Genomic DNA, 19,062 nt, shown 5'->3' with positions numbered 1-19,062 from the left:
ATCCAGATGCTGCTCCAGGTAGGAAGGCACCTCCTTCCATACACAGAGACACAGAACGCAAAGGCATCGCTGTCCCTCACAGTCCCTGGGACATCGGACACCAAAACAGAAAACCCAGCGACATTCCAGCCAGCAAAGACGCGAGAGAATCACAGCAAAGCACTTAAACTTCTATTCACACCCTAAGTTAATACCATCTCGCTATTTAACCAGAAAAACCTCTTCGGAGGCAGAGAGGCATAACAAGGCACGGCTCTTGTTTATTGTTTGTCAAGAGTTTCAACTGACAGGCTGGAAAACAAGTTCCCAGGTATGTGGGAGCTCATTCTCTGACCCTGGCACCAGACTGCTCCACTGCCACCGCTTAGGACAGGCCCTTGCTACAGGAATTTCTATTTGAATAGATCAAACCAGTAAAAAACCGGAGTGAAGCTCTCCAGCAACCAAAATCATTTAGTCAGACATGAAAGTGTGCAGTTGGCATCCTTACAAGCTTAAGTCCACACTCTGAATTCAACCAATACCAACAAACCCAAGGTTGTGGTTAATCTCAGCTAAGTGTTGATCATTCTGTGGAATATCTAATGGGAAATTAATTGAGGCCAAAGGGGTGGATGTCAGAGCAATCGAGCCATAACTCAGGTTTTTAGCTGACCAGTAAATACAAAAATAATTTCATGATACACTTCTGTTGGCCAAAAATCTGTGCTGGACAACAGCATGACTTGGCAGATTTTTAGATAGTCTCATACAAATGCCTGAAAACAAAAATTTGGGGGTTCTGCCCTATCTTTAACCCAAACAAAGATCTCTTTACTATTGTCCACCTTTTAAAAAAAAATATGGTGTTTCTACTTCCACTCATGGCAACTGAAGTACTAGAACTGTAACTAGGAAACATAAACTTTGAATTAAATTTAGGCCAGGGTATTGTAGATTGATAAAAAAAAAGCTATGATTGAATTACTGCTGGAGAAAGGATCTCCTATCTTTCCAAAGCAGAGAATGATTTACATAACGATTGATTCAAATAGTATTTCTGGATCCCTGGGCACAAATAGACATATACACAGCATGCTGATACACTGAAATTTCTATGTCAGATACATAAAAACAAGGTAGCAGTGGAAACACTGAGCCCAACCAAAACAACATCTGGTTGCTGAAATTTTTAAAGAGAAGATGCACCATGAAATCAAGAACTCCCCAGTGTTCAGGTTTTTATGAAAAGCTTAACACCCTTAGAGCTGAGGTATTTCTGTAGAAAGCCACGTCTGTTTTTTCCTTTTACTGACATTCTATTGTTTCTCTGAAGCTGAGAGCAATGACTCCACTGAGGGTTCTTGCCAACTCACTCCTGCATGCTTCAAACACCCAAACCAGCAACAGCTCCAGCTCCTCCTGCCCCTGCACCAGAAGCCAGCCCAGAAGGTGAAGCCAACTGCACCTGGAAGGTGACTGGGGTGCAGTGCCTGCTCCCCAGCTCTCTGCTGGGGTGCACCACCAGCCCAGCACGAGAACCACTGTGAAAACACCAAAACGTGTGGCTGAGGTCTGTGAGACTGAAAACACTGCTGTGGTGTAGACACTTCTGCCACTCTGCAGCATGGCACAGCAGCACCTCATCTAAGGAAATGGAAAGCACTCCAGAAATTATTCAAAGTCACAGTGACAACTCCTGGGAAAACTGCTGCTTGTAAAAGATAATTAAACTTTTATCACCATGTGATCAAAGCTAATCAAACAAGGAATCTCAGGGTTCAGGCACACTGACAAGGCTACATCACTGCACACTGTGATGCACAGGCACATGGTAGCTTCCATTTGATTGTACACAGTCATGGCCCTCTGTCCTCCTGAAAATTCAATGTATTCTTTTTAATTTATAGGAACATATGGAAATATGATGGTGATACAAGTGGAAAATAAGCGTTAACCACCCACAGCTAAGGTTCTGTCACATTTTATGCTACCGATGACAACACATACAGGCAGATAACGGCAGTGACATTTTCATCTATTTCTTCATTAAAAACTAGCATCATTTGCACCAAGACAGACAAGTATATTTGGTAGAACGTCTGTGTTCTATAATCCTCGTCTCATGGAGACAAAAAGGTGGGAAGATGAGAATGTGGGTAGCAGGAGTCCTGTTATAAGAAAGACTGGAACAAATTAAAAATCTCTTACCAGGCCTGGGATTTCTCCCAGAAATGGTGACCCCGGGGTAACATTCCAGGATACTCCTCCTGACACCAGACCATTATTTTTTATTTTATTTGTGCCACAAGATGTCCCTCTCACGTTGTAATTTTCTTAATATAGTGTATTTATCTGGTACAACAGTTCATGGCTTTTTCCTTTCGACATTACTTCCTCCCACACAGACCTATATCCAAGAGCTTTTTATTTTCTCCTCAATATTGTAAATGTCAGGTTTTTAATGTTGCTATTATGAAGAACTTCTCCACTGACAGATTCAGTAGCTGTATGAATCCTTTCTAAAATGTAGTTGTTGTCTCCTCTGCTTTGTATCATGATTATTTGTCTTTTTAGCCAGTCTGGCTCACTTTATGGTTTCCTACTCAACACCACCTTCCATCCACCTATGCCTGTCCAGAACATGCAGTATTTTTCCTGCAGGTGTCTGTTAACACCTGGAGTGACTCCTCATGTGTCTTCTGCTCCCTTTCAGTGGCTGGAAGCTTAAGATTAACAGCCATAACTGTGATTGCCAAAGTGCTACCAGGACCAGATGCCTCTCCCAGGGATTGTCTAGATCGTTTCACCTAGAGCTTGCTTTCTGTCCCCAGTAGGGACATGACCTTAATTCACTGGGCTGGCTTTCATCCACACTCCCCACCACGAGCATGGCAATCTGGAGCTGCTAAAAGCTTTATTATTGCACACAGATGGTGTGCAAATTCTCAAAAGTAATTTGTGGATGCACCATGATGGTGAAACTTCAACCTTCCCGCAATAACAAAAGCGCAGAGAACAAAACCCCAGCCAGTGTGTGGCAAAGAAAACCAGAGCACATAATTAATATAAGCTGTCATGATGACTAGGAGCACACCTTGAAACAGTTTCAATGCCATTTTTAAGTCATATTCAAGAAGAGAGCTAGACACAGCTCTCCTGCATGGCAGAGCACCGCAGGAGACATTTCCTTTTCAATCCTCCAGTAGCCACAACTCTGCAGTAAACAAACAACTGCCCTTGCAACAATAAATTTGCAAAGGAAAGCAAAAACCAGGGATTACCTGAGCCTGCCCAGGAAAGGAACCACCAGAAGAAATCCTAGGGTGCTGCATCCAACATCCTGTGCACAAGGGGAAAAAAATCCCCAACACACGCCAGAAGGTTTTGAAGCAGCTGTCAACACAGATCCTTATTAATTTGGGACTGTGCTGCTGCATGGGGTCATGAAAAGCCTGGCAGGAATCAAATGCAGCTACAGGAATAGAGGGCAACAGGAAGAGAGAAGGGGCACTGCACACAGGTCTCCTGCATCTCCTGCTCACATTCCAGGGCACAGGTTTTACATGGACTCCTTGTGCTCCTGCACTACAGCACAGCAGCTACTCTCACACAAACCCCTTCAAGGGATGGTAATGCAAATAACTGCAGGCTTGCCAGAGAAGAATTGGCATTAGTGACATGCAAAACATGGCAAAGCATTACAAAGATGGGAAAGCAATGTAATATAATGGACCCTTGTCTTCATATAATTAACAATTTTTTTTCCCAGGAACATTTACTCCTATGCATTGCTGCATACTGACTGAGCTGCTATTTTAAGTGCAGTAAGAATTAGTCACATTAGAACTCCAAAATTATCACATTTCATGCCTAAGAAAGGCATGAAAACAAAAATTTAAGGCTAAAGTGCAGCCCAGCATTATTTTACTCTTGCCATAGACTACATGCAAAAGGTCTGCAAATGTTACATTGCTGGGCCTTGAATTCATGTTCTCCTCAGCCTCCCAAACAACCCTTGCATTTTGTGCCTGTTCTCCTCTTCAGGATCTCCACACAGACACTGAGAGATAACCTTGTTTAAAACCCTGCACTTCTTCCAATGCCTGAGACTGAAAAAAATCCAATTTCCCTGTGAACCAAGCACACATTTCTGTTCTCCAACACCAATCACTGTCCCTCCTACAGGAGCAGTCCCCTGTTTCCATGTTTCAGTCACAAAAAAACAAACAGCCATGGCACTGGGCTAATATGGCACCTCCAGATTGGGGAAACCTCATTTTCATTTCCTTGAAGTGGCTATGGCAGCATGCTGGTGATACACTACAGACCTCATGAGATTACAGCAGGGCCTGAAAATGGTCAATCAGGACCCATTCTCTCTAATTTCTTAATTAGTTTCTGTGCTGAATGACCACTGCAGGTACAGCCAGTGCTTTTGAGCAGAATACAGTGCAGGACCAGCCCACTCTCCCTTACATTGGACTCCAGAGATGTTCCAACACGAGCTGCAGGTTACTTTCTTTGTCTCAGCCAAATGAAAACGAGTGGAAAGGTTTCACAGGTTTAAAAATGAAATGTTACACTATCCCCTTCCAGCTGACAAAGATAGTAGCAGAAAGTGTCACCAACTGTGCCACAAAGACATCATCTTTTGCATTCTGATACCACAACACTGAAACAGAGAAACAAGTGAGGCTGACAACTACTCACCAGGCAATTAAAATAACACAACAGGATAGCTGTGATCACTCCTTGCCAGAGCACTCAACCTCCACATCACTTATATGATTTATTCACCATAAAACCCAAGTTACAGCTCCACAATGCATAAACCAGTATTAAGGAATTCAGATCAAGTTTTTTCTATATTCACCAAGTATATGAAAATACTTATGGCAGAACATTTTTAGCTGATCTAACATGATTCACTGACATCATGTAGGATCCTTCCTGCATGACTCCAGCAGAAACTGAGTTTAATTTCAGAAGCCCTCCTGCCCTCAGAATAAAGTCTTTAATTGCTCCTTGTGAATCTGTGCCATCAGAATATAGATATACAAAGGCTGATTCACTTGTTTTGCTTTTTAACTGGTGAATAATTAATTTGTTGTATTTGTACGAAAGCTGCATCATTAATAATTTCTAATACAGTCCTTCTAGACTTGCATGTTTGATGAAAGCAATAAAATCCAGTGTAGCCATACAGATAATGGTCAAATCCAAATTAACACATCAGTTTTCTGGATAAGAAAGTGACATTTCATTTTGTGACCCATTTGCTATTGAACTTTGAGAATCACTGAGCGATGTCTGTACATACAATTCTTACATCCTTTTCCTACCTTAGTGAGGTCAGCATCCAAGATGAGAAATCACAAAACTGCTGTCTAATGCAAAAACATCCACATTGTTCTGTTTTCTTTCTACTAAAAAAGGCTGCAATTTCTACTAGTGTTGGATTTTTAGCATAAACACTGAGACAACGCAACAAAATTCAGCTTCCATTTGGAAAAGCCAAGCAAGCAAATAAAATTAATCTGTCCATTATGAAAGCAATTAATAGGACAGTTATTTTTTACAAACTCAGAACTCTGAGTGAAACAGGACTATAAAAGGAAAGCAGTGTAAAGCCACCAGGGTTTTTATTGGAGAATTGAATCACAGTCACTCCTTGATACGTTCAGGTACACTCAGGGACCCTCAGGCAAGAGGAATTCCCATTCTGAAGGAAATGGGGGGGAATAGAGCTGGAAAAAGGCACGGTACCTTTGTGATGAGGATCCTGTACTTCTCCACCAGGTGGTCGTTGTTGTGACACCCTGCCAGCAGCTGCCACACCTCGCCCCGCAGCGCCTCGGGGACGCCGCTGCGCACCAGCGCCGAGAGCGTCTTGGGCCGCACGCTCAGGTTCAGGTGCCTGCACACAGGAGGGGAGGGGAGGCTCAGTCACTGCCCCAAACAGCCACACACACCTGGGGGGAGCAGCACACAGCCACAACTGCCAGGCAGCCCAGATCTCCGTGTGAAATTCAAATAATTTGAAATAAATACAATTTGGAGAACCACTTCCCAAACTACCTTCTCAATTCCCATTAAATATATATATATGTAATAAAATTCAACAAACCAAACCACTTGATTAAACACTAGAGCACAGAGGTCACAGTGTGTACATTCCAAGTTCAAACCACCCCAAAAAGAGCACTTTGTGAAGCCTCCACTGCTCAGTGCCCACAGCCCAGCAGGAGGTGACCTCGGGGAGGGAGGGACGAGGAGCCAGTGAGAGCTCTGAAAATCTCCTCTCCTGTTACCTAACTGCATCCCTGCACTACAGCAGCCTCCACTGCAGCAGCCAGCCCCAACTGAACAGCTCCTTCCAGAGAGACCACTGACAGCTCATAAATTACAGCACTGCAAGTTGTAAAAACTGAACCTACAAGTAATTTATGCACTTACAGCACGTTAAGCTGAACAGCTCATTTGTGGTTTATATATAAAAATCCCCAAAAGACACATGCCTTAAATCATAGAAATTACTATTTTTCTGCAGTTACTAAAAAACAAACTTCTGGAAAAAAATGATCAAGAGAACTGACAGACAAAGCCAGGCAGAAAAATGAACTTATGTCACATCAACTGCATTATGTTCTTAATAAACTGGAATTTATTACTGTTTGTAAACTCTAACAGATACGTGGATGACAATTTTACATGGACTGGGACTCCCTATTGCCTTTCTCCTGTCTATAATGCTCTGACACAATAATCTAGAGACTAACAAGGCAGACATTTAAATCAGTATTTACTGCACAGAACCCAGGACCATCATGACCTCCTTCACTGTGCTTTCTCTAAACTAAAATTAAAATAATATTTATATAGTAGTTAAATTTATATCAGTATATAGTCAGACCTATAGACCTATATTTATAAAGCATTTATTGTGCTTTTATAATATGAAAGCACATTTATATAAAATACTTCCTATATACAAAATACTCCATGTTTTTGTAAAGGCCTATAAAACTGCTTTGCCTTAATCTCAGATCAGAGGAACTGCAGCAGTAGTTTCAATGAATACACTCACGAGGTTGTAGACTAAAGGCTACACACTACTGGATTCTTCCAAACTATTTTTGACATGAGAAAATTGTGTGACTCAGCAGTTATGAAACATCAGCCAAATATTCTTTTGAATCACAAAATACCAAATATTTAGTTACTGTACAAATCTAATTACACAATTCTAAAAAACTAGTATGAAACTACCTGAAGTCTGATTTTTATGATTTTCAATCCTCTTATGTTAAAAGCTAGAGGATCATTGCTTCCAAATACACGTTTTTAGTTAAGAAGGAAAGCCCTTTAACACATATTAAAGTTGTTGCCAGCATTAGCACAGAAGCATTTCATATCCTCTTAGAGCTGCCAAAACATTTCCAATGGGAGTCAGGTGGCTTAATTATCTCTGAGCCCTTGGAAGAGTTACAAAAAAATTCAAGTTGAAAGAAACTTTCTCACAGCAGCAGATGCAGAGAGCTCATCTGGGAAAGATGTTTCTCCAAATCCAGGAGAGGGAAAGGGATCACGTATCATTTACCACAGCCTTCCCCTCTTACAAATGTGTCCACTTAGTGCAAAACCAAACTGGGAGGAAAGCTACTTATTCAAATAAACAGTAACTGCAGAAAATACTAAATAATTATAATTTTAAAGAAACTGCTGTCTAAGTGGTCACATCAATATTTTTTCTCATCTAAGCTGCATGAGTGACTGTCCCACTCCTTAGATCCAATACCCCACTCAACCTTTGACTTGCAGTACAGCCCTTGCCCTGCTCTCATTGACTTCAGGAAGCAAAAGGCCACAATTAAAGCCAGACTCGAAATGAAGCCTCTTTGAGCTCAATCTCATGCTGCCCATCATCCCCCTCTGTGGGGAAAAAATAAAACTTACAAAACCCCTGAATTTTACAACAATCAGCACCACTTTGGAACTGCTCAGACTACTTCAAGATGAATAAAAAATCTCTTGTCAAGGGAGAATTGTGTTGCATTAGCAATTGGACTGTCAAGAAACACCCTTCTTGTACACTGACATTTTCCAGGGAAAAAACAGCAGAGCTCATGTACTTCCTTCTTGGCAGGCTCTGGAGCCTTCCTTTAGATAAGGGAGGAAAAACATCTTCTCTATCCAAGTCCAAATCTCCCATTTCTTAAGCTACAGTCACTAAGATATGACAGCTGCAGGAAAAATTGGCTGTGAACCCAGTCAGAATTACGAAGAGGAATGGAAGTGATCTGTGCAAAACAGACAAAGCAAAAGCTGCATTTTCTTTATACCACTTAGTCTAGGTTTTGCTTTAACAAAATCCCAAGGAACCTGAAGATAAGTAGAATAGTCATTTTAAGACAGAACCAATGAAAGATACAGCATAAATGAATTTCTATACATTAAGCATGCATTCAAAAATTAAAATATTTAGAACATCCCTAAAGAAATCAGAAAACATCAAGCCAGAGAATAAGGGGTGTTGTGGGGATGGAGAGAGAATTAAATCCAAACTAATCTTATATCAAATGGCCTCTGAAAACAAAAACTCCAAGCAGAAGGAGCAAACAGAAAGAGAATATTCAGAATTGCAATTTTCAGAATGTGATTTTGCCACTTACCACTTGGACAGCAGCTCTCCCCACGTTTCAAGGATTTTTTCTGCACACTCTTTGGAAACATCTCCAGAACCACTTAAGAGTGGCTCATCATTGTCTGCCAAGAGAACAGAAGGGACACTTCAGCCAAGGCCACATGGAAGGCAGCAGGAAAAGTGGAAAAGCAGAAACCCAAGTTATCTTCCTTTCAGCTCAGAGCTGTAAGGCCAGATGTTTCTATACTCAGAAGTGGTCATGATTTGCTTTAAAGGAATTTTTTTTTAAAGCAGAAGTTTTTGAAAATGCATTAAGTTTCAAACTGGGCAGCTCCTGGTACAATTTCATCTCTCACAGATGTCTGACTAAAACACTGCCTGCTGACACTTCCAAATAACACCAGCTTCTCCTTCCTGCTCTCAAACCTGTTCACAGCAGCTCAGGGAGGGGCAGAAGCCACATGACAATCCCCAGTTTTTAGGAGCCCAAATAGACCACACAGGAGGCCTGGGCTGAGAAAAGCAGGGACACTGAAGTGCCAGAGCAGGGAGAGGCTGACCAGGAATGCCAGGACTGGGTATGGAATCTTGCAATCCAGCAAGCACGAACCTGCCAATCAGGCAGACTCTGACTGGAGAGGAACCTACATCTTTCATAACCACATTATTCACCAACTTTCTCAAAGCTCCTTACCTTCCTCTTCATCATCCTCAGGAGGAGATGGGATCATGGAGCCCTGTGAGCCCGACTGGGGCAGGCGCAGAGAGGGGCTGGCTGTGGTTTTCCTCCTCTCCCTCTCAGACTCACTTTCCAGGCACACGACCTCATACAGTGTGTCCGAGTTGTTCTTCCTGTCCTTCTGCTTTATCTAGGAATTCCAAAGGTTCATTTTACTGAGGAAGCTACACAAATGCCAGATCACCTCCTAAGGCTCAGCCTTCTCTTTCTGGAATAGGAGAGCTGAGGAACAACCTCCATCCCATCCTGCAGGGAGCAATGTTCATACCTGGAACACACTTAATGCAAGGTGCAGGCTGCCAGTGCTTCTGGTGCCCTGAAATGTGCTGGGAGTGGGCTGCACCCAAAAGCACAAAGTGTCTGACCCAGGCAGAGGTGTCACTTGGGTCTGCCATCCACAGGGAGCTCATCTTTCCAATCATAAATGAACTGGACACCAATGCACTGATTTTTAAAGCTATAAATGCATCTGTGGTCTAAGAGGGGAAGGTTCCTCAATATGCAGCAACTTTCCCTTTACTTAAATAGTAGTGGAAAATTGAAAGCAAAACCTTTAAAATTATGTCAAATTATTCTTCAAAGAGAATTTATAAAATGAGCTAAAATAGAAAAGGTTTCTGGGAATGGTGGCAAAAGTAGTCTTAAAAAATTTTGTTCATATTTATTTGAACAAGATGGGATGAGCTTTAAAACCATTTCCAAACCAAACCAGTCTGGGATTCCATGATTTTCCCATGGGAATGGTCTTTAGCAAAGCTTCCAACTCTGTGTACACATTGCTGCAGGAACACAAATTGCTGAGTCCCAAAGTCTACTCTGGCCCTGTTTCTCCATAATTTTCAATGCTTTGGTATCTTGGTTTCCTTCAAAGAAGGATTTTTCTTTGTGAAGAAAATTTTAAGGACTTAGAATTTTTTCCCCTAAACGAATAAAAATAGAGAGCAGAAAAGAGAAGGTGAAGAAAAGAGTGAAATAAGATTTATAATTATACTCCACACTAAGCTCCCAGTGCTCAGTTCTATTCTTTGAAGCATTAAAAATGAAGAGAAATGCATCAAACCTAAAAATGACTAAATCACTAAATGTAATCGGAGCAAATAAAATCCCTCTGCTTTCACCATTTCCGAATAAAGAAACACTGCCAAAGTAAGATAAGCCAATTCTACACAGCTGTATTTTTAATAGGCTAATCATGACTCCACAGAAACAGGTTTCCCTTCCAGGCTTATCAGGCAGTACATTCTATATTTGTTGCTTCCACTACAAGTTTTGATAATCTTCCATTAGTAAACACTGGAAGTTGGATAACCCGACTGTCTGTGGAAAAAGAGAATTGGCCAAGATAAGTCACAATGTCTGTGAATTTGGTAAGACAAAAGATCCAGAATTAGCTCAGTAAGATAAGCTTCCTTTTAACTGCCAAACAGAAAAGGCACCTTTTGGAAGCTGTAGAATATTTATAGCCCAACAGCCTTTAGTGTTCAACATCTCCATGTTCCACCTCAAAAATATTTTAAATAAAAAGGCTGAGCTCATCCACGAAGAATTTTTCCATCTTAAATTCTGAAGGAAAGGGTTTGGTTTTTTTTTTCACATAGAAAAAGAATCCTTGGTGAACTTCATCTTTATTACTACCCAGATGCCATTCTCTGTTAGCACTTAAAGGCAAGTGTAAAAAGAATGAAGAAAAGCCTCTTGCTCAACTCAAAACCTCTTCAAATAAGAACACTTATCAGGAAATCAAGACTCCAACATTGCTTTCTTTTTGGGCTGCACCCAGAATTGCTAAGCCTAAGAGAGCACGTACATCCACATTGTTATTTGCTTTTATACATTTCAGTTCTTTAAACAGGACTTCATTTCAGAACAATAATTTCTAGAGCAGAACAGAACCTACTTCAAGTACATTCTCTTTAGTGACTTGGACCTTCAACTTACCAGCCTTATTTTGAGATTAAATTATTGCCTTTGTACTGTTATTAGGAATATCCTGGACAGAAATAATGCTTCCATTTTTAGTAGATGGGTAAAAAAGCAAGTTGAAAAAAACAGTAAAATTTTTTAACAAGTTCTAGGGATTTTTTGTGGTTGCTTGGATTTTTCTTCTCCCAGGGCAAACTTGGGGTATGTGTGAATTTTCTGTTCCCAACCATGCAGAAGGGGAAAATAGATTTTGACAAAATATAGTTTCCTTTGGAATTTCATCTGGATATTTGCTCATCTAAAAAAACTTCAAAATAAATGTTCCATTTGTATGATAGAATAAGTTTAGTGATATATCAGATACCATGTCACCAGGATTACAGTAAGGACTTTATTTTTTCTTCTCTTAACCCTTAATTTTACACAATTACCTCTCTATACCCTTATGGCAGCAAGTCTCAGCACAGCCCCAGACTGCAGATAAATCCTCTGCTCCTTCTCCTGCTGTGGTTTGGCTGGAAAATCCATAAGCCTCTCTGTAACTTCGCAGACTCATCAAAGCTATCAAAAAAGCTATTTCAGGCTCTTTATGGGAACTGCAGATAGCCAGCAACAACCAGCACAATAAAGGGCAGCTTTTCCAAAAGTGAAGTGCATTTATTTTACCTCTTTGATTAAGGAGGAAAATGTTGTATTATGAGCATTAGATTAGTAAAGGTTTTAGCAGTCACAGGGAGAAACAGCCTATTAATTGTCAATTTTATTTCTTTATTTTTTAACACATTACCTGTTTCAATTTTAAGAAAAAATTTTCAGTTGAGCTCCGTTTGCTGAAGGGCCAGAACAGCCTCTCATTAGGTGAGCAAACTCTGACTTTAGTCTCCAGAATGAATCGAACAGGCTCCTGCACCTCAGTTATCACCAAATCCACAGCAGTGGTCATGAACAACACTTTATCTAGAGAGAGAAAATGAAGCCACAATATGAAAAAAAAACCCATTTAAAATAAAATATTCCACAACCCCTTCCCCAGTAACAAGGAAGAACAAAGGAAACTTTCCTTTTCAGAATCCATTTCCCCCCTAATTTAACATCTCAAAACCCTAGAAGTTTCAAAATAGGGAAATTGGATCACTATGCACTATCCACTAGAGAGTAAGGGAACTGCAGCCTTCAAGCCAAGAAAATCATCTTGTTAAAGAGAGTAAAAATTCTGCTTTTTCAAATCCCACTGAAATGTATCCAAAGCCTTCATTAAACATTGCAGAGGATCTGTGCACTTAACTGCACAGTGCAGATCCCTTGCCATCCAGCCTAATTACACTTCAATTCTTTTTTGGTTTTAGAAGTTACTTAAGTGTTTAATACCATGACATTAAAGGCATTTCAGACCATCTCAGCTGTGACATTCCAAAAATTGACTACACACTCTGATGCTCCAGCAGGAGGCAACAGGGCTCAGTGACCTATGAGATCTCTCTGGCAGGGAATGATAAATTGTGTCCTTCAGGCAGGATGGCATCCACTCCAGCACCAGACTGTGCCCAGCAGCTGACTTCCATGACTTTGCCAGGTCAATTCCCATTAACTTCCCAACCTTTGGCACACAACAGTGACAACAGATTGAAAAAATGATAATTCAGCTGACATCTTCAAAGAAGTAATGACAGTCTCTTTCAGGACTTGAGAGAGCAACGTGATATCAGCTATTTTTGGATGACAGCTGGAGTGGTTTACTTTCATTTTCACAGGTATAGAAATCCTTCTGTTTAATTAAAAACTTGGATATGGAAAAATCTGAACTGACCATGAGACACTGAGCAAAGCAAATGCTGAAAAAAGTGATTCAGTGCAATTCTCAATGGGATTCTTAAAAAGCTCCAGTGGTGCACAGAGCACCTGCATCCTGCCCCACACCTGCAGTGCCTCCCACCAGGACACAGATCCTACAACATATTACTGAACACAGTTTGCTTTCATTTGTCTTTTTTTTTTTTTTAATGTGCCATTCAGCACCCTACTTTCTGAGAATATATCCCATGCTGTGAAAGTTATTTGTGGGACTCTTCTGAAGAGAAAAAGAGAACTGATGTAATGCCCACTATAGAAGTAATTTCCCTGCCTAGGGATAACACCTGGCAACATTCATACCTTTTGGTGTTTCTTCATTTACAAACTGGAAGTGTGGAGACTTTTGATTCCAGCTCCCAGTGATCACATAGGATTTCCCATCAGAACTTTTACCCATGGACTCCTGGAAACAAGGTAAGTTTATGGTTTTTTTTTTAAATTTAAGAAGTTTCTATGTTGTGTAGTGCCAGCCCCATGAAAGAGCTACTGCACTGGCAAGGAAAGGGCAAGTCCTTGTGACAGAGTCTGTGACAGAGATCATCACTGAAGGAAAGAACAGAGTTCCCCTACAATCCTTGGTGTCCATAACACAGAGAGGTTAATTAATACTAATTATTCTATTAGCACATGGCATGACCAGTAGCTTTGGTGGTGGCCATTTGACAGCAACTTTCAGCTAACAGAGGTGTAGATAGAACACAACATGTTACTCAGTCATTAAGAACCAAACCAGTATTTATCTAATGTTCACCTTGTCTGTCTTCCCAACAACCTTTGTGTAATCCAAATCCTGGTAGAAAGCAAAATTATTCATGTACTACTAAACATTTTTGAGTACTCACTATGTACTGCATAAATACTAACAAATTTGTTGTCACTCCACACTTGTGAAGTCAAATTATCTCTATCATTATTTTATAGAGAGAAGTGAGTCATAAGAACAAAGCACCCACTGGTTCTGAGTGTTACATTTGAAGCCTCTCAGGCCTTGATGCTCACACTGATAACTATGCTGTAAAACTTTCCATGTTCAAAGCACAGCACTTTAATATTCAGCAGGTCTAAAAATAGGGTTCCATGTTTCTTATTTCAGGTCCCTGAATGAGAACAGCCATGACTGACTGTAAAACCGGCCAAGTTCCTTGACCACACACCAGGTCAAGTTCTAACTGAGCAGCAGAGGCAGGATTCAACTCAAATGCCCAGAGCCTCAGTGGAAACTACAGCATCAATTCCCATCTCTGTCCATCCTGAGATCAGGTACAATCATAACCAAAATGCTTCCTGAATTTTGCTAATAAAGATCCTTACCAAATCCAAAAGGTGCATGTCTCCACTCCGAACGTCTTTCCCACGGCTAAGGAGAAGGCCAAAACATCTGCAAAGCCAGGCAAAAAATGTTACTGCAAAAATTAGACATGCTCATAAACAAACCATTAACATTTCTTATCTAAGTACTTGCTGTCATACATCACAAACAGCCCATGAATCCACTGACAAACATCAACAAACCCTGACATTTGAAAGCAGCATCAAGCATGTTCAGCAAAACAATGCAAGCCAACATCAAAAATGTCTAGCAAGATTTCAGAGGCATATTTACAATATGGTTTTCCCCTGTTTACAGCCTGGAAACTGCCCATTACCTTCATCTTAAAGAACAGTGTAATAAAGTCACTGCTACCAAGGGTGAGTAGTAACACTACTGGCCTGCAGGCTTCTGCCCTCCCTTTCGTAGCTTTTTTTTTTTTGGATTTTTTAGACATATTTGCATAGAATTTACCCTTCAGTAGAGACAAGGATCAGATGAAACACAAGGACCTCTTTTATGATTTCATTTTGGCCTTTTCATAAGGATTTCTGGCTCACAGAGGTATGTCCCACTTCATCCTCTGGATTGCCACACTCCAGAGAAGTGTGGCATTAAATTACACAAATGGAGTATCCACAGAATAATTACTAACTTGGTGCCTCAGAGGCAAAATACTAACATGAAACAGATAAAGAATCTTTTAAAAATTGATGACATTACCTTTCAATAGCAAGCTCTTTATTCGTTGTCTGTTGCACATAAATCACAATCTTCTTATCAATCCCTTGGCGGAGTTTGAAGCATTGCCTGTCCTTGTCTTTGGGAACTGCACTGTAATTCATCAGGAAAGGAAAAAAAAATCTCAGGGGATCATTTATCTGCATTCCTTGCATATACCAAACCCAGCACCAGACACTGGTGCAGCTCCTTACACCAAAGCACTCAAAATCTTTCTTCCTTGCATGCTGTGATCAATTACAAAGCAATGGCAAGAGATTTAGGTGAAATCCAAAGACACAGCTCACAAAATAAAAACTGGGGACTTGTACTGTGGGGGTCAGCATTGTGAGACTTTCAGCTGATTTCAATGGTTTTAAAATATTGATTCCCCATGTAAAATACTGTATTACCTATAGAAACTGCATATTGTTTGCCCTCACAAGGGATGTGGCTGCTGGGGCACATGACACCAACGAGCCAAGGAGTGACCAACCCCCAGATTATTTCCCTTCTTTTTTCATTGGAGAAGCCCTTCTAAATGCTGCCAAAAGAGAGGGAAAACATGAAACTACACTTCAGTGCCAATCACACACTGAAGCCTCAGCATCAATATTCCCAGCAGCACAGTGACAATGATCCACTTTCAGCAGCAGTTTTGCTGAGCACAAGTTAAAAGGCACTGCAAAGTACTTAAAGACAATAGAAAAAAATAAAATAGAAAATGCACTTTGCAGGTAGCACCAATGATTACCTAGTCCACAGGATTATCACTGTATTATTTCCCAAAAATATTTATGTCTGGGATTCATTTAAACTAGAACAGGAAACTTTCAAAAGGGAATGTAGGGACCACCTCAGCCTCTCACTCCCTATTCACTCACTTTCCAACAGAACCACATGCTGCACAAAAGAAGGACCTACCTGAAATAACCTTTCCCATCATCTTCCTTGATTTCCAGGGACACAGAGAAGGTGAAGATGTCGCTGTCTGGAGTCTGGGGGGTGGCAGTGGCTGACAGCGGGGTCTGCTTGGCGGAGCGCCGGAAGGCAGTGGCAAAGCTGTACAGGATTCGGCTCACCTGCAGCCACAGGCACAAACATCAGTTGAAACCTACCTGCATGTCCATTAATTCACAACCAATTTCACAAAAATAACTCACTTTTAGCATCTAATTAACTGTTTTTCTACACTTCTTAGGATAAGTTCTTAACCATGCATTCTTATCTTAACTAAGGTTTGTTTATGGTCGAATTAAATTACTTCTGAAGTGCCTGCAAAACTTCACTTAAACTTCAGTAATAACATTTACATGTACATAATTATCATTTGACAAAAAGCTTGCACTTACAGCCTCTTGGATTTCACATCGGAAGACATGAATCCTGAAGAGTTCTGCATTGTAGTGGCTTTCAGTGAAAGCAAAGCAATCACTTTCAGGGGTCCCATCGTGCCCTCGTACACAGAAAAGGATTTTATAGATTGGATAATTTGCTATTTCTGTGTTTGTCTGAGGATCTAAAAGTCTGTTAAAATAGAGAGGGGGGGGAAAAAAGCAAGCTTGCACCTTTAGAAGAATTATTTCAGTCAGACATAACTTGCAAGCTTTAACAATTTCATACCTCCTAGAGAAAGTACACCACAATAACTAGTTCCTGACTGCCATTTACTGCAAAGCATGGCCACAATAATGATGTTTAAATTGAACAGCACATTAAAGTACAATGCCACAGACATTTCCACCAGTAATTTCCCCATGGTTTTTGGGGATTAGTCCTCAGAAAGTTACACCAATATTTGGCAGTGGACAGACCCAGCTCTGGTAAGCCTCATGTATCAGACATTTTCCAAACTCCTTTCCAGGTTATTTCAAAGTGTTTGTCAATAACCAACCCCACTATGGCTTTGGGGACAGCTTGGATCACCACAGAACTTCTTGTTAGAGTGTTTGGTAAACAAATTCAAAGGATCCTTTTTCACAGGTATCTATAAAACCCTCTTCTCCCACCAAAGAAAATCCAAGCTGCTCAAGTCTCCTGGCAGGTAAACCAGCAGCTGTCTGCTTTCCAAAGGAGCTGAGATGAAGGCACAGCCCCCGAGTAGGAGCCCCGTACCTCACAGTCCCTTCAGAGACGTTGGGCACCGACAGGGTGACGTCCAGGGAGATCTGGCACTGGCCACGCAGGATGGACATCATGCGCAGGGCCTCGACCTCGCTGCGCGGGGCGTTCACCGAGGCGCAGCCCAGGTAGGTGAGCTTGCTGAACACCACGCTGTCCTCGTCTGTCAGGGGTGTGAACGGGCTCAAATCCTCACAGTCTAGGGCAGGACACCAGGGCAATGTGAGAAACAAGGCAGGGCAAGTGTCAGACACTGACTCCCCACTCAACAGGAAGGGCTAAGAACAAAGAAGTCAGGACAGGTCCAAACACCACAGGAAAGGCCTGTGTTATATTTTATAGAGCCAAGTAAGCTTCATGTTTGTGCACACATCTCAGGGATGGTACAGCAGTGTTTTCAGAAGACAGGACAGCTCAGCAGGTATTAACTCTTGCATCACATACATAATCTGGAATTTACTGCACTAAGTGATTACAATGTGAGACATGGAGAAAGGCTATAGGCCACACCTGTACTTAAATTCTCTTCACTTTCTGTACAAAAAACAAGTTCATATGACACTACCAGACATTTTTTTCTAACCTCCTTGAGATGGTTTCACTGGCAGGTTCATTTCTGGTTTCTGGAGTCCTACCACCGACACTGGGTTAATGGTAGAGGATGCTGACGCTTCAAGGACAACGGGCTCCTCCCCATCTCCATCAGTTCTGACTTCCTCTCCATGGTCCCTGTCACTGGGCTGATCTTCCATGGGCGGATCCATCAGCACGTCCTCGAGCTCCCGCTGCAGCTGCTGTTCACTTCCATTCCCCACAATCTGAGAGCCACAGAGTTGGGACACAAAAAAGAAGAAAAGACTGCTCAAACTACAAAAAACACCCCTTAGGCACAGGGTCATTCATCTGGCTTTTTATTTACCAGCCAAAGCAGCAGTCAACAAATTTAACCCAGTTACAACCATAAACACAAACTGCAGGGTGCAAATGCTCACCAGCATGGATTATATCCTCCCTGCTCTACCAAATCTACAAGCTCAAAGCAGGAATTTTCTAGCATTAGAAAAAGCAAGGAGATTACTTTCAAACTAGTCTTTAATCACCAACTACAAAGACTACCTCAGACAGAGAAACTTAGAGATAGCCACAGTATGGGCTATAACAACCTCAGATTAGTACCAGAAAGGGACAAATACAATTAAATATGTTACGTGGTTCATGGGCAAGACAGCAGGGTTTCACATGAAGAGAAGCATCTGGAACAAGATTATGCCATCACGCTGAGGAGAAGTAACAGCATTGCTTTGTTTCCTAACGCTCAGCTGCAGCCTGACTTTGAGCTCACTGAAGTCAGCATGAAAGCATGGAGCCACCTCAACAGTGTGAAGTGGAAAGGCAGTGAAGGCATTCATTTCAGGGAACTCTCAGATTCTGCTTCTAGGGAAACTTTGTCCATTCCCCTGCAATTAATAGGGAAGTGACTGAGTTTACAGAGTATTTACCAGATGCCAGCAGCAAAAGGTAACTGCTTCTAACACTTCAGCTGCTGCTGGTTATTCCTGCTGACACCAAAACTCATCCCTAGGAGCACTTGGATATTCTTACCTCTCTGTAAACTCACTGAGTTAAGATGCTACACACCAGCTAATAAAATCCAAAACCACCAAGAATTAATAACCTAGTGATTGTTTTGCTACAGAATGTAAACAACAACAAGAGACATTTATGCTCTTGAAATTGATGCACACAGAATGTCACTTTTTATACAGATTAAAA

At 41.3% G+C, this 19,062-nt stretch overlaps 1 protein-coding gene across 2 annotated transcripts in view; it reads right to left on the bottom strand.

Annotated features, from left to right (window-relative positions):
* Window positions 1–19,062, bottom strand: part of RABGAP1 (RAB GTPase activating protein 1) — a 63,697-nt gene that overhangs the window by 34,197 nt on the left and 10,438 nt on the right. For both annotated transcript variants that reach the window (XM_033077909.2, XM_033077911.2), the window contains 11 exons: window positions 17,873–18,107; window positions 17,284–17,488; window positions 16,521–16,695; window positions 16,093–16,250; window positions 15,172–15,282; window positions 14,451–14,517; window positions 13,440–13,542; window positions 12,076–12,245; window positions 9,321–9,495; window positions 8,655–8,748; window positions 5,749–5,899 (listed from right to left, as the gene is read on the bottom strand). In XM_033077909.2, the coding sequence (XP_032933800.1) occupies window positions 5,749–5,899; window positions 8,655–8,748; window positions 9,321–9,495; window positions 12,076–12,245; window positions 13,440–13,542; window positions 14,451–14,517; window positions 15,172–15,282; window positions 16,093–16,250; window positions 16,521–16,695; window positions 17,284–17,488; window positions 17,873–18,107 (1,644 nt within the window). The remainder of the gene's footprint in view (window positions 1–5,748; window positions 5,900–8,654; window positions 8,749–9,320; window positions 9,496–12,075; window positions 12,246–13,439; window positions 13,543–14,450; window positions 14,518–15,171; window positions 15,283–16,092; window positions 16,251–16,520; window positions 16,696–17,283; window positions 17,489–17,872; window positions 18,108–19,062) is intronic.

This window comes from Catharus ustulatus, chromosome 21, assembly GCF_009819885.2.
Source record: "Catharus ustulatus isolate bCatUst1 chromosome 21, bCatUst1.pri.v2, whole genome shotgun sequence".
NCBI classification, from domain to species: domain Eukaryota; kingdom Metazoa; phylum Chordata; class Aves; order Passeriformes; family Turdidae; genus Catharus; species Catharus ustulatus.
The sequence above is the reverse complement of the archived record's forward strand: the minus strand, read 5'-3'. Positions and strand labels throughout refer to the sequence as shown.